Below are 15500 nucleotides of genomic sequence, written 5' to 3' on the forward strand. Positions count from 1 at the left end.
ATAAGTGGGAAGAAGGAGCCAAACGAGCTATAATACCACCCTTCCATGGCCATGCCAGGTAAGTATGTTGGAATCGAAAGGCCAGCATGTACCATTTCACTCAGTTGTGATGGCTCCCAATTGGATGGCAGCCCATTAGAAAACAGCTCCAGTTTGAGCACCTCCGGGTCCTGCTGTGGAAGGGACCTTTGCTTTCCAGAGCTTCTGTCACACTCAGGCAGACGTCCTGGTTTAGGAGATGGGCTCTCAAGTCCCAACCACGCCCCCACCCTTTCGCTGCTCCTGATGGGCCCTGGTTACTTCCCAGACAGAGAGCCCCCTTGCGCCAGGTCCCCAGAAGTCAGGGAAACGCTATGAGGTTTGAATCACCTGCCACATTTCAGCAAACATTACACACAGAAAAGTTCAGGATCCTGGGGATCAGTCCGCATTTTACTTTACAGTACATTCACGTAAGTTCCTGCATGTCCAAGGTAACCAGGTCACATTCAGGTTAGCACTGCTGGTAACAAAATTATACAACTACCCTGGCTTCAAAAACAGGATGGGATGATACACATTAACAATTATTTCCCTTTAATGCTGCAGGAGACAACACATTACAAAAATGCAATCACATGCCTTTGACAATCCAGTGTGAAGGCATACTATTTATGTTAAAATTAAATGATTTGGGGCATGAGAAGACTAAGAAGCACTTCAAAGTGTTAGATAAACTCCACCCCCCGCCCCACCACCACCACCAACACCATCCTTCTCTTCTAGCCATCAGCTGGCATACTCGCCATCAAAGCCTGGGGAAGAGAGGGACAGAGGACAAAAGGGGATCACTTAGCTCTGAAATGCATGGTTTCTTGGGCCACTTCTATAAAAACTACTTAAATAACCTGAAATTCTAGAAAGAGTTAGTAAGAGACGGTACGATGAGAAGCACCTGGAAAAATTCCTCTAGTTGCTGAAGGCAAGTATCAGCTGCAGACTTTTCACAACAACGGAAAACTGTATCACATACAATAATGTATTAAGTTCTGACAATACATTTTCACTTTACTGAATGAAAACACTGGTCTTTAATCAGCTCAGAAAAACAGCTGTCATTTCATCTGGCAATATTTTCAATGGGCTTTCTTACATCATCATTACCATCTAAGAGTGAAGCTGACCAACAGCCCCCACCCTTGAAAAATATAAGAAGCCAAACTGAGCTCTAATAAAGACTAGAATGAATTAGGCAGGAGAAAATACAGATGTATGAGAAAGCCACAAGTTAGATTTGGGTCTCTTTTTCCTAGATAAAAAACATTGTTACAAAATGCTTTGGACCCGGGTCCAACACAGCTGGAATGATGAGTTATTAAAAACGCAAGCCCCATCCCGAAAGATAGCGTGCTCACGGAGTACCTGTTCCCTAGAAGTCCAATGTGCTTTAGAATGACTATCAATTCGCTGCATCATTAAGTACATGATTCAGAATATACTTGGACTTATTCATTCCAGTGACTGAAAAGTCCCTGCCACTTGCTGCCAAAAAATGTTCAGTCCTAAACTTCTCAGGTTATAAATAAAATTGATACTCATATTTGCTGCCTCTAAAAGAAATACCACCCTTTCAGGGCTGAAACGCATGGTGGAAGAGGGAATAAGACACTACTTAAAACAGTCACAAAATATCTTATGAAAACCCAGAGCCAGTGCATACGTTACAGCCCCTGAAGAAAGCCCCAGCCACCGGGTAAGCAAGGGGAGCGGTGATGTTTTTGAAACCAGAGTGAGTTGGAGCTAGCTGTCAAACAGTAAATTCACATAGTAAAATGCAGAGTAAGTCAACATATCGCCAAAGTTTACATTATATCTAGAAATATGTTTTATGCTTTAAAAAAAATCGCAATGCACTCCAAAAAAATGTTTTCAGATAATTCATGTACAACAGAAGGCACTGTTATCTGCATAAATCCACTGATTCTGCGTGGCAAAAACCTGAGACGTGCAATTGATCCAATCCTCTAAAACCATCTTGGTCATTCATCCTTTGGAGCATATGATTTGTCCTTCTCAGTCCAATGATTTTGTTTTCCTTTAATTTCATACATTACAGTAGCTTCTTAAAATACATATTTCAGGATGAGAAAGGTCAAAGGGGGAAGTGGATAAAAGTACTGCCCTATGCCAGGAGGATGCCAAACAGCAGCTCCCAGCCCTTCTCCCCTTGATCGCACATTCCCCTGGTGAAGTGAAATTTCCCGATGACACTTGGTCTTGGTCGGTGGATGTTCCATCTTTCAGTTGTTGCTGGGCATAGTCCCAAAGTTAAATGCGGAGAGGACGCCTTTATTTTCAAAGGTGAAGCCTCCCTGTTGTTCAATCTTCTTCTTTGCCTCTAGCATTTGCCAAGAGAAAGGGGAAGAAGAAGAGCATTTAAAGTGCAAAGCTGGAATTCACCTCAAAGGAGCCAGATTCTTTATACTTAGCACCGTGCAGCAATGTCACTCATGGCATTAAGTGCCCTGCCCTACTGAGCATTAGCTTTAACAGACTCAGGGCAGTAAGTACTTATGTTTACCATCATGGAAAAACTGTTTGCTAACAATGAGCAAAATGAAAACAAGTCTCAAAGTTGAGTTCTGCCAGCTCCATAATCTCTGCTGCGGAAAGGACCCCCAGACCTCTCCTACCAGGAAGAGAATCTGTGCAGCACTGAAAATCTAAGTCAATGCAGAAAACCTGGGTTCCTGCCTGGCCAGTGTGGCTCAGTGGTTGAGTTTCAACTCATGAACCAGGAGGTCTCTAATTTGATTCCCTGTCAGGGCACATGCCCAGATTGCTGGCTCAATACCCAGTTGGGGGCGTTCAAGAGGCAGCCGATAGATGGATGTTTCTATCTCTCTATCCCTCTCCTTTCCTCTCACTAAAAATCAGTAAAAACATATTTAAAAATAAAAATAAAACCTGGGTTCTAAACTCTAAATGCCTATCCATGACGTTTCCCAGGAAAATATTTTTATAATTACAAAATCCTTTCCATTGATTTCCTAGGAGTGACCATAATAATGCCTGCATAAAATAATGTCTCCAGCTCAAAAACTGAAAATCAGCAAGAATCACCAACATGTAAAGCCCAACAAATAGAAGTGAATAGTTTCATTTCTAGGAATACAAGCTCCTTGCAAGAACTCATAAAGCACCTCAGGTTCATCTGTGCTTAAGATGTTTAGGAGGGTGATCCAGCTGATTCACTCTCCTCAGCAAGACTCATTCCAACCCTTATGTCTTATCTTTAGTCCAAAACAGGATGAGAATACGAATGACACTACCACTAGAAGACACATATTAATGCACAGTGTTTTATAAAGTTAAGATATCATGAGTTTAAGAAGACCATACAATAATAATTCCTTATTATCCTGAAAGGCTGGCTTCTAACAATTTAAAAAGCCGATTGTAGGTGCACTCTGACCCATGCACTCTCATCTGAGAACCACAATGGCCTACCTGCCACCGTCCTCCGGTGCTCTGCCAGGGTGTACACCTCCTGCAGCGTTCTCCTCTGGTCCTCACTGAGCGGGGCCATCAGCAGTTGGTACCAGGCAGCGTCCCGATTCTGCACAGCTGTTGCATTTGGAGGGAAGGTGGTAGGTGGAGGAGGAAAAGATAAGGGAGCCCAGTGACTATTATTTCAGACAATAATGACAGATCTAATTATAATGAACTGATCGCAGACAGGGAGAGACAGGAAGTACAGACAAACACAAGGTAATGAAACTTATTCCAACAATGGTTTATTTCTGAGGATCCATTCAGTAGCCAACTATGTGGGGCTTTCAAACAACATTGAAAATCTCTGCTTTACCTAGTTCTCTGCCTCCTTCACCATCTCCTCTTCCTCCTAGGGTTTTACCAACTATGAATGCCCCCTAAAATCCAGATCTTGGGAAACACCTGTACCCTCTTGTTACCATTTTCCTCCAGAATTCTCAAACCACCTGCAGCTTCAGCATCAAGCCTATACCAAGAACTCAAATTTGTACCTTTAGGCAAAATCATTCCCTAAGGCTCCTGGACCTTTCCATTTGGGTAACTTGCCTCAAATTCAGCACAACTGAAAACAAATTTAACATTTTACCTCCCAATCCCTCTTCACCTCCCTATTTCCATCATAATTCCATGATTCTCCTAGTCAACCACTGTAAATCCCCAACATCTTTAACCATGTCCTCTCCACACCCAATCCTCTGCTGCTTTCTTAGTCTTTCACCTATATGCTTCTTTCTGTCACATATTGATCCAAAGATGACTGCCTATCACTTGAGGGGCATTTTAAAATACATATCCCAAGATCCCACCCAAGACCTAAAAGCTTCTGCTCATCATGATGCACACCCGTGTGTGGAAGCAACTCCCTCAGAGCATCCCCTCCCTATTCCCCTCTCCACACTTATGCCCTTATTTTCCCTGTACTCTCTACCTCTAGTTCCTGCTAAATTTCAGCAAAAAAAAAAAAAAAGAGGTGGTTTTATTTTCATTAATAGTATTTGTAGCAACACTAAATAATGCCAATATATTATATACTAGCATTACCTTGTTGGTAATAATATTTTATACATAAGGGTGCCCACTTTAATACTGCTTTATAATAGCAAAAACACTGGAAATATTCATATGTTCATCAATGGAAATAAATTATGATACAATCATAGAAATAATATCTAGATATATAAAAGCCTAAGCGACCAGCCGACCGTTCAACCGGCCAACCAGTAGCTACAATGCACACTGACCGCCAGGGGGCAGATGCTCAACGCAGGAGCTGCCGAGCTGCCGTGACTTGGCAGCTGCGGTTCTCGGGTGACACACCCGGAACCAGAGAGGAGGGAGCCCGATTCCAGGGATCGTCACCTGAGAACCACCCTCTTGTAATCTGGGACCCCTTGGGGGATGTCAGAGAGCCGGTTTCAGCCCCATCCCCACAGGCCAGGCCGAGGGACCCAACTGGTGCACGAATCCGTGTACCAGGCCTCTAGTGTAACTATAAAACAAAAAGATCTGTATTAATAAAATTTTTTCATTATGATTTTATAATTTTCTAAACATTTTCATTGGTTTATTATTTACATTGTATAAATTTCCCATTTACATATCCCATTTTTATATTGGGTTATTGGTCTCATTCATTTGTAGAAGGTTTCTGTTAACTGTGGATCTTAAGTGTAATATATGTATATGCTAAATATCTTCTCCCAATCTTTTATAAGTCCTTAACTGTATTTACTAGTATAGTGTCCCTTGCTGTACAAAATTGATAAATTGCTTATATAGTAAAAAAACAAACAAAACAAAACTTCTAACAAAGGGGAATGAAGGAAGAATTTAGAAAAAATATCTGAAGATTTAGGGAATAAAGACATACCCAGCAGAGCTTGGGTAAAAAACTGATATTCATCCACACTATTGTCAAGGTCAAGTGGAGTGCTGAATCCCTCAAGGGCAGTTTCCTCTAACACTTCTTCATCCCAGTCGTCATCATCTTCCTCCTCTTCTTCACCTCGGCCATTCTTAGACTGCATGGCTTGTGCAGTTATATTCGCTTCCTCTTCATCACTTGAAATCTCCTCTATGAATCCATTCATTATTGAGAAGGAATCAAAACATATAAGAATAAAATATAAAATTCCATAGAATAAAATAAATGATAAAATGACATTCTGGAAATGGAAAAACTACCACATAATTTTATATAAAATTATAAAAATAAATCTTATCTTTACTGTAGCTTGCTAAACTGAAAATGACTTTATCCTCTTCACTGAAAACAATCTAAACTATGCCTAAATTTGTAGTCCAGCTGAACATTACTAGCGTTTGGTTATGGCCGCCTCATGTTCATTAATATAAAATACTACTTAACTACAGATACACAAATTAACTTTTTTGTCAAAAAAGATATAAAATGAATGTGCAGTCAGTACATGTGTTTTATTTTTTTAAATCTGAAACTTTAACTTTTATTATGTTGCCAATAGCAACGCTGCTGATGGTCCCTGAACACAACAGAGTAACACCTGTATCGTTAAGAATTCAGATTTCACACTGCTAGTGATTCTACAGATATGTGTAATTACCTGACTAAGTATATAATGTGTTTTAAATAACAATGAACTCCCACTGAGAATCTCAACAATTAACTAAGTTGATTATGAATTGCTCAGAAATGTTTGAGTGAAGAGGTCATTTCTGCTAATAGCAACAGAATAATATAGAAATGTAAAGGAAAAATAAAATAGGTAGTTAGCTACATGTGGGTTGAAAAGTTAGAAGATGAACTGTTTATCACCATGGACTCTATTTCTGTTTTCAGTGCTGATCTGTTCCAATCAGTTAGACCAGTATTGTAAATAAGCAATAGACAGTAAATGCCAGGATTAAACTAAGGTAGTTTTAGAAATAAGGCAAGAAAACCACAATTTTGACCCCATGTATAGATATGGCAAAAGTGTAATAACAAAGACAGCAAGAAATACTTTTGCTAGTTAATCATTCTATACTTTAGTAAGAAATTCAACAAGAAAGTCTGGAACATTGCAGAAAAATTTCCCTCAACTCATCAATTATAAGCCAATAAAAAGTGGGCAACACAAGAAATCAGAAAGAGAGCTTCATAACATAGTAAAAAAAAAAAAAAATTATATAATTGTTGTCATATATTAGTACTTAGCAAAAAAAAAAAAAAAACACAAAAAACTTCTAGTAAAGGAACATTACTGCAAAAGATCTATATAAAATTCCATAGAATTTAGCATCAAAAGTAAAATTGTATATCTTCCATAAAATTTTTTGTTTTTAACCAAAAGAGGAAAAATTCCATTTGGAGTTGGATAATATTACTTCCTGAGCCCTTACAAGAAGTCTTGCAAAAACATTAACTAAAATAAAGACCTAATACTCCTTTTCTATTTTGTTGTTGTTGTTAATCCTCACCAGAGGATATCTTTCCCATTAATTTTTAGAGAGAGTGGAAGAGAGAGATAGGGAGAGAGAGAAAGAGAAACATCATACATCAATTGGTTGCCTCCCAGACATACTCTGACCAGGCCAGGAATTGAACCTGAAACCCAAGTATGTGCCCTTAACTGGGAATCAAACCCAAAACCCTTCCATCCGAGGGCCAGTGCTCTAACCACTGAACACACCAAACAGGGCAAGATCTAATTTTCTTGACTTAACAATCTTATTCTGACTCAAGTAAATCACCTTCATTTATGTACTTTATTCTAAATATATAATATGTAAATCACAAATATCTCCCAATTATAACTTTTGATGATGAGTTACCTAGGAGTCATTTCTCAAAAACCAGGCACTCAGCACGAATCTGCTGTACTGACACTTCTAAGTCTAATGGTTCATTTAACTTATAACTGTTGCCTTTACTGAGACTGTTGGGATAAATAAATAAATAAATAAATAAATAAATACTGGGTTGTTAAGTTATTGTCAAGATCATTTAAGCCTGTTATAAATGTATTTCCCAGGGTGTAACAACATACACAAGGCTCAATAATAAATCATGTGTCAAAAGTGAACAAATATAAATTTATATCACATGATATAATTAAGTCAACCAAACTCACACTACCTGTTAAATGTGCAATAGACCAAAGAATATAAATCTGTTTAATAACTTAAATAGACTAAGATTCAAAGAAAATGCATGCTCAAATAAAATTCAATTCTAGCATTCACTACAATTAGAAGACTTTACCATTTTCTTCCATATCAGTTTTCTTTGCTTTTAAGCGATCTCCTTGGTTTCCCAGTTGTCTGGTAGCACAGACCTGCTTCAGGCCAAGGAAAAGGAAGAGAACTGAGGGCACAATCTGTGCCACCACAGCATCCACTGCAGGAGGTCGATTCTGCAATTCCAAGAGGATACTCAGTCCTATTATACACATCTTCCGGTCATGATGCCTACAAATTATGGAGGATAGATAAATGTGCATGTGAGGAATGAGGACAAATTCTGAAGAAATTAAAAAAGGTGTACTCTAAGGTGCATTCCCTGAAATTATATAGAGATATCCCCCATTTTATACTCTATGAAATCCTATGTAAGTGAAGTTTTGTAAACCAATTATCATCAAAGATCTATGGGAGTCTGCAATTAGTGTAGTGAATCTTACTGTACTATCAATGTACGATTATTATAAATGCTATATCAGAGCCTTGGTATAACAAGTTTCATTAAAGCAGGAATACCTATATTTGACAGCATAAAATTCCTATCCTATGGGAAAAAGGGAAGAGTTCCTTAGACTTCGTCTTTATTATCTTGGTCTACCAGGTTTTTTGGCAGATACACTCTTACAACCCTAGGCACCAAAATTTATTTCAAAAACTCTAATACTCTGAACTTAACATCTGTAAGTAAATCTATTAAATGTCTTCTGCTATAACAGAAGACAAGGAAAATTTAATTATGAAGGAAAGAAGTTTGACCAATATACATTACATACATTTTTCTACTAAATGTTTCTTCTAAGTTGTTTGAAACTAAAAAATATTAAGAATAAAAAGACTACTATATGGCATAACACTTAAAACTCTGGCATGAACAAAAATTCATTTGCAGTTATTCAATTTGTTTAAAATGAGAGTAATATACAACAAACCCAATGATGAATATATTTCAAGCTTCTGTTATTCTTCATTATTTGCATTGCTTGATTCATTCAAGTTACTACTGCCAAAGTAGTATGCTCTAACAGGCGCACACTTGCCCTGAGGGCTTTCTCATCCATGTGGCCCTAACTAGTAGTGCACACCAGGTGTCAAAGGGATCACAGCAGGAAAGGTGGGGCTCTACAGAACCGAAGGAAGCCCAAGTCAAGCATGCCCAGCCCATGCAACAGCTGAGGCAGCCTTTCTATCTTTAGAAAACTGCTAATAGAGGCTAATAAAGAGACAAGAGTACCAACTGCATATTGTGAACGACCAAATCCCTATGCTCTAAATCTTTGTCAGAGACGGCTTGAAGCACAATTTCTTTTCTTTTCTTTCTTTAATTTTTTTTTATTGATTTCAGAGAGGACGGGAGAGAGCGAGAGAAACATCAATGATGAGAGAGAATCATTGATCAGCTGCCTCCTGCACATCCCCTACTGGGGATCTAGCCCACAACCCAGGCATGTGCCCTTGACTGGAATCGAACCCGGGACTATTCATTCCACAGGCCGACACTCTATCCACTGAGCCAAACCAGTGAAAGCAACACAATTTCTTTTTAAAGTATGTTCGTCCCTTATAGGCTTTAATAAGAAATCGAGAGCAGGGCCAAATTCTAGTTTCCTACAAAAATGAATAACTTGAATAAACACAGCAGTTTATAAAGATGTTCTACCTTCGTAATTTGGGCCTCCTTTATTTCCCCACCACTTCGCAGTCTCCCAACTATTTCTCCTGCTGGAAGTCTTTGCTCACGAGCACATTTTTCCAAATGATATCTTACAAAGCTTAAAAAGAACATTCGTTATTTCTAATGCTTTAAACAAATTAGCTCCAATTCTAGCATAACACAGTCACTACTATGTGTTGGGTCCCTGGAGGTGGGCATATAACTACTTTGGAATCTGACTTTTCCTATGTCAGAAAACTAGGCGAGCACTCCATGTAAGTACAGACTCTCCTACCAGGGCAGCTCCTGGCCAACAACTAACAACCCTGACCTCACCTTGGAGAACAGGCTCCCTGGAGATCTGCAAGGTGTTCAATATCCCAGGACACTGCATTACATCTTTACCAGACTGGTAACTTCCTTAAAACTTGACTCCATTTATAATGTTTTTACCCACAAACACTTAATAGTCATGGAATCAGGATGAACACTTAATTTTTGTTACATGGAGATATAACAATACACACGAGTCAAAAACAAGTAGGAAAGGGCTATACCTAATTTTCAAAGCCAGCAATCTTTCCACTAGATTATACTGCTGAAACACATTCCTAACTCTCTAAAAATTAAATATGTCAACAACACACTAAAAATTCTTAAGATATGAAAGTTATCTTTGTATATCATATTATGTGTACATTTTAAAAATTCAACTTTCCAAAAACAGAAATGCAGTATAAAATTAAGAAAACATTTACCCAAGAAAACAATCTGTATCATTCATCCACTGATTTATAAACTGTACAGTTATAGGTCCAGGGTTGTGAGGCAACTGAATTCTCTCTAGGGTATGTAGCAGCAAATCGGGGTTGTAGTACAAGGCAGCAATCGCAACCTGAAGACACATAGTCCGGAGCTCGCTGGTTTTGACCCCTCGGGTTAATCTCTCCAAAACAAGCTGAACAAAGAGGGGAATGCACTAGAGGAAAAACACAAAAAGAGAATCAACATACACAGAGAAACCAAGTAACTTTTATAGAAAGCTGAATATTGGTAAAAAAAAAAAAAAAAAAAAAAGTATAATCAATAAATAAGATGCCCTTAATGGCAATAAAACCTTTGCTTATTTAAATCATTTTGAGAGATATTAAATTTATATTCTCAAAAAACAAAAAAAAAAGAGTGATGAAAGGGCCAAAGAGAGATCCCAGAGCAGTGCCAGAAGTCTCCTTCCCTTTTCAGGGCAGAGTCCAGTTAGCTGGAGACTGTCCTAAAGAGTCCACACCCACATCGTGGCAGTAATCCAAATAATGGACTCAGCCTTCCATGTTGAAGGTAAAATGACTACGGTAATAAACCAAATTGGGGAGAGAAGTGCATAGGGCTGAGAATAAGCATTATGTGATTAGAATTTCTCTTGAGAAAGAAAATTCTTATTCGTATAAGTAAAAGAAAAAGACTAAAGAAAAAAAGGATAGACTTGGTACAATAAAGCAAAATCATCTGACCCCACCTCAAAAATGCATATTGATGAACTAATTTTATTAGAAATATTTGCCAATTGTTATTTTCAATAACAATGGATGGACTGAAATCATTTGTGTAATATAAAATTCTGAGGTTTTAAAATGAGCTCATTTTAAAAGCAAATTTTAAAAAATCAAAGTTTCAGAGAAGGATGGGTGAACAGGCAGAATAGAGGAATTTTAGGGCAGTGAAACTACTGTTTATGCTACTATAAGGGTGGATATACTATGTCATTATAAATTTGTCCAAACTCTAGAATGTACATCAAGAGTGAACCCTTAAAGACCTTGTATGCATATATGCATAACCCATGGACACAGACAATAGGGTGCTAAAGGCCTGGAGTGGAGGGGCAGGGGTGTGGGGTAGGGCTGGAGAGGGTCAATGGGGAAAAAAAGGGACATATGTAATACTTTCAACAATAAAGAATTATTTTTTTAAAAAAGTGAACCCTAATGTAAACTTTGGACTTTGAGAGATTATGATGTGTCAATGCAGGTTCATCAATTGGAACCAATGTATCACTCTGGTGAGGATGTGGGTAATGGGAGGTGCTATGCATGTGTGGGGACAGGGGTGTATGCAAAATCTCTGTACTTTCTGCTTGATTTTGCTGTAAAGCTAAAACTCCTCTAACACAGAAATATTGTTTTAAAATGAATTTAAAAATCAAGGTTTGATGTAAATATTTAAGAGTTAAATTGAATATGTTTTCTTTAGTAGACAAAACTATAAAAACATTGGGGTTGCCCAGCTGGTGTGGTTCAGTGGTAGAGCATCGACACATGAACCAAGAAGTCATTGGTTTGATTCCCGGTCAGGGCACATGCCCAGGTTGTAGGCTTGATCCCCAGTGTGGGGCATGCAGGATGGCCACATGAAAAGATGCTCATCATCATTAGCCATCAGGAAAAACTAATCAAAATTACAAGATACGATACTGGTATGATACTTAACCATAATTAATGAACTGGAAAGAAACAAAGGGAAGGCCAAATATTACACGCATGCCTGAAGAGTTCTGACGCAGGGAGATGCTTACTTGTCAGTCACACCTGGGAGCAGTTTATTGGCAAGAATAGGTGTGGCCACTGCAAGGGCACAAAATTTGAGATACATACTGGTAAGTTGCTGAACAAAGGAGTTCCCTCTCTTGCTCTCTTGCCTCTTGCTCTCTATTGCTGCTCAGGCCTGACTCCTGGCTTTCTGACTCTCATGCTCTGCACTCGTCCACATGGCCCACAGCCATGTGGACCCCACACACAATGGACTGATGAACTCGAACTAGCCTGATGTTACACTGGACCCAGCACCACCATGGAACAGAAACTCTGGACACTGGCTTTGCTTTTAGTTCTGCTGAATCCCCAGCTGCATCTTTTCCAGGACTGGCTAAGGGAAATGGGACTTTGCAAACTGAGAGATGTAATTTCCACACAAATAAAGCTTTCTACCACATCTTATCTTCCTGTGGGGGCCTCTGGAAATGCTTACTCCAGCAGCGCCCAAAGAATCCCACTTCCACTAGCAACAGAGAAAGGCAATCCACACAATTCTCTGATAACAATACCACTTCTCATCTACTAGAACAACTATAACAAAGAAAACAAAGCAAATGTTCATGAGGATGTGGAAAAATTGGAACCCTCATTCACTGCTGATAGGAATGGGAAATGGTACAGCAACTTTGGAAAACAGTTTGGCAGTTTCTAAAATAGTTAGACATAGAATTACCAATAGAATTACCATTCCTAAATATATACCAAGAGAAATAAAAATGTGTCTGCACAAATATTCTATATAATAAAAAGCCTAGTATGCTAAGTGTCCGGTCATCTAGTTGTCCGTTCAACCAAAGCGTAATATGCTAATGATATGCTAAGGCCGCTCAACTGCTAGCTATGATGTGCACTGACCACCAGGGGGCAGTCGACCAGTCAACTAGTCGCTATGACGTGCACTGACCACCAGGGGGGCAGACGCTCCAACTGGTAGGTTAGCTTGTGCTGGAGTCCGGCCGATCAGGACTGAGTGAGACGGGCCAGGCATGCCCTGGAGCCCTCCCACAGTCCCTCCCAAGCTGGCCAACATCCTGCGTCCCTCTCCAGTCCCAATTGTGCACCAGTGGGGTCCCTCGGCCTGTCCTTTGCAATCCGGGACCCCTTGGGGATGTCACAGAGCTGGTTTCAGCCCAACGGCAGAACAACCGGTCACTATGACGCACACTGGCCACCAGGGAGCAGACATTCAATGCAGGAACTGCCCCCTGGTGGTCATTGCGCTCCCACAGGGGGGCGTCATTCAGCCAGAAGCCAGGCTCACGGCTGGCGAGTACAGTGGTGGTGGCGGGAGCCTCTCCCGCCTTTATGGCAGTTGGACATCCCCCAAGGGTTCCCAGGCTGTGAGAGGGCACAGGCCAGGCTAAGGGACTACCCCCCCCCCCAGTGCATGAATTTCATGCACCGGGGTCTCTAATTTACATATAAATGTTCATAACATTATTCATGTTAGTAAAAAAAATGGAAATAATCCAAATACCCATCAAGTGATGAAGGACTAAACTGTGATATATCCATATAATGGAGTACTAGGCAATAAAAAGAAATGAATACTGATACATGTTATCTCAAGGATGGGCCTTTAAAACATCACGCTAAGCCCTAGCCCAACCATGTCAAACTCAAAAGCTAACACGGGCCAAACACACAAGGTTTATGTTTATGTGGGCCACAAAAAAAAAAGCTTCGATTTTCATAGAAATATAGGTTTATTTCGATAGAGACATGCTAAATACAAAGGGCTGAAATAAATGAGTAATCATTAACATAAAATAATAGAACATTTTAATAAAAATTAGTATTTTTTCTTGAACATTAACTTACCAGACACTGAGTAACTGCACAAATTAATAAGCGTAACACAAATAAACCTATTTTTCTTGTTCTCCGAAAGCAAAATATTTCCTGTTGCGCACACCAAACAAGTCTGTACATGACTAATGAGGTGGCAATTGGCAGCTAAAATATTTGCTGCTAGTATTACTGGAGAGAAATGGTGCGCCTGCGTGTAAGGTGCGTAGGGAAATAAATGCAACACGATTATAGTAATCAGTCATTAGCGAACATTGTAGTTCGTTATTAATAATTATGTATAATAGGATATTGTAAAAATTAAGTTACAAAATTTTTATTAAAACATCCCTTACATACCGTTATATTGGCAGGGCTGCAAAAATATTTATTGTGGGCCACGAGTTTGACATGCTTGCCCTAGCGGTAGCCGATTTGGCTCAGTGGATAGAGCATCAGCCTGCAGACTGAAGAAGCGTCTGGGGTTCAATTACAGTCAAGGGCACATGCCCAGGTTGCAGGCTCGATACCCAGTGGGGGGTACGCAGGAGGCAGACAATCAATGATTCTCTCTCATCATTGATGTTTCTATCTCCCCCTCTCCCTTCTTCTCTGAAATATATATATAAAGCCAACGCTTTAAAAAAAATTATGCTGAGAGAGTGAAGTTATTCACAAAGGATCACATGCGATTTCATGTATGTGAAAGGTCTAGAATAGGCAAATCTATGCACATTCAATAGATAAATTGAATAGATAAGGTGAATTTTATCTCAATAAAGGTGTTATAAAAAGTTACAGGCCTGAAAGAAGAGATGACTCCATAGTTTTTCTTAAACACTTAAATGCTTTTTTCTCAGTCATTGATTATCACACCACAATAGCAATCAAAAATTAATCTTGTTCAAAATTTATAATACTTTTTAAAATCAGTAAACAAAAACTTTTCTTTTTTACATAGTATCTTCATTTCTGTTTTAAAAAAATAATCTGTGAATACTACAATAACAAACACAAAGGAAAGTTTCAAATCTCTGGGAATCCAATTGTGTAACATTTACACATTTATCTCCTTTATGATTTGCTTGATAGCCCCTTAAATTATTACATATTTTTCTGTGTATCTCATTCTAAGCAAAGTACAAGATATAATTTCAAAATTTTTTTAATTTTCATCATAATGTAAACAAAAGTCAATCTGCAATGTAAATTTTAAATGTAAACATAAAGTAAGAGGCTTTCCATACATATATTACCTGATCGATTCCCCTTCCTTTGCACTGAAGAATGATGACTTCAAGCAGTTTGGCTGCATGACATTCTGCATCTTCTCCTGCATCTCCATATAGTACCTGCCGCAATTACAATTAGCTCAGCTTCATCGAGTCCACATGAAGCAAATAGCCAATAAAAATTCAGCCATTAAACTCATAGCTTTGCTTGCTTTTAAGTTTACCTTGTCAATCCAAAAAGGAAAGGTTAAAGTCCATCTGCCTTCTTTACCTACCCTAATTCCACATAAGGAGTAAAAATTCACTTACTTAATTTTGGATTAATAAAGTGGGATGTATGAGTTAATTATCTAGATAAATGAAGCACCTCTTTAAAGCACTAAAACAATAAAATAATTTTTTTTAAAAATACTTTCCTTTTAAACAATAAAACAAACCCTGACTTTTTCCAGTCTTTTTTAATTCTTTCCATATACACCCATTTTTTCATAATAATCATCATAATTC

The 15500-nt window shown here is 38.7% G+C and overlaps 1 protein-coding gene across 3 annotated transcripts in view; it reads right to left on the reverse strand.

The window, feature by feature from the left end:
• Nucleotides 1-400: 400 nt before the first annotated feature.
• IPO8 (importin 8) overlaps nt 401-15500 on the reverse strand; it is a 60429-nt gene continuing 45329 nt past the window's right edge. For all 3 annotated transcript variants that reach the window (XM_059682483.1, XM_059682484.1, XM_059682485.1), the window contains 6 exons: nt 15018-15113; nt 10144-10364; nt 7757-7962; nt 5405-5608; nt 3490-3606; nt 401-2377 (listed from right to left, as the gene is read on the reverse strand). In XM_059682483.1, coding sequence (XP_059538466.1) covers nt 2280-2377; nt 3490-3606; nt 5405-5608; nt 7757-7962; nt 10144-10364; nt 15018-15113 — 942 coding nt within the window. In that variant the 3' untranslated portion in view covers nt 401-2279. The remainder of the gene's footprint in view (nt 2378-3489; nt 3607-5404; nt 5609-7756; nt 7963-10143; nt 10365-15017; nt 15114-15500) is intronic.

Source organism: Myotis daubentonii, chromosome 2 (assembly GCF_963259705.1).
Source record: "Myotis daubentonii chromosome 2, mMyoDau2.1, whole genome shotgun sequence".
Classification (NCBI taxonomy): Eukaryota; Metazoa; Chordata; class Mammalia; order Chiroptera; family Vespertilionidae; genus Myotis; species Myotis daubentonii.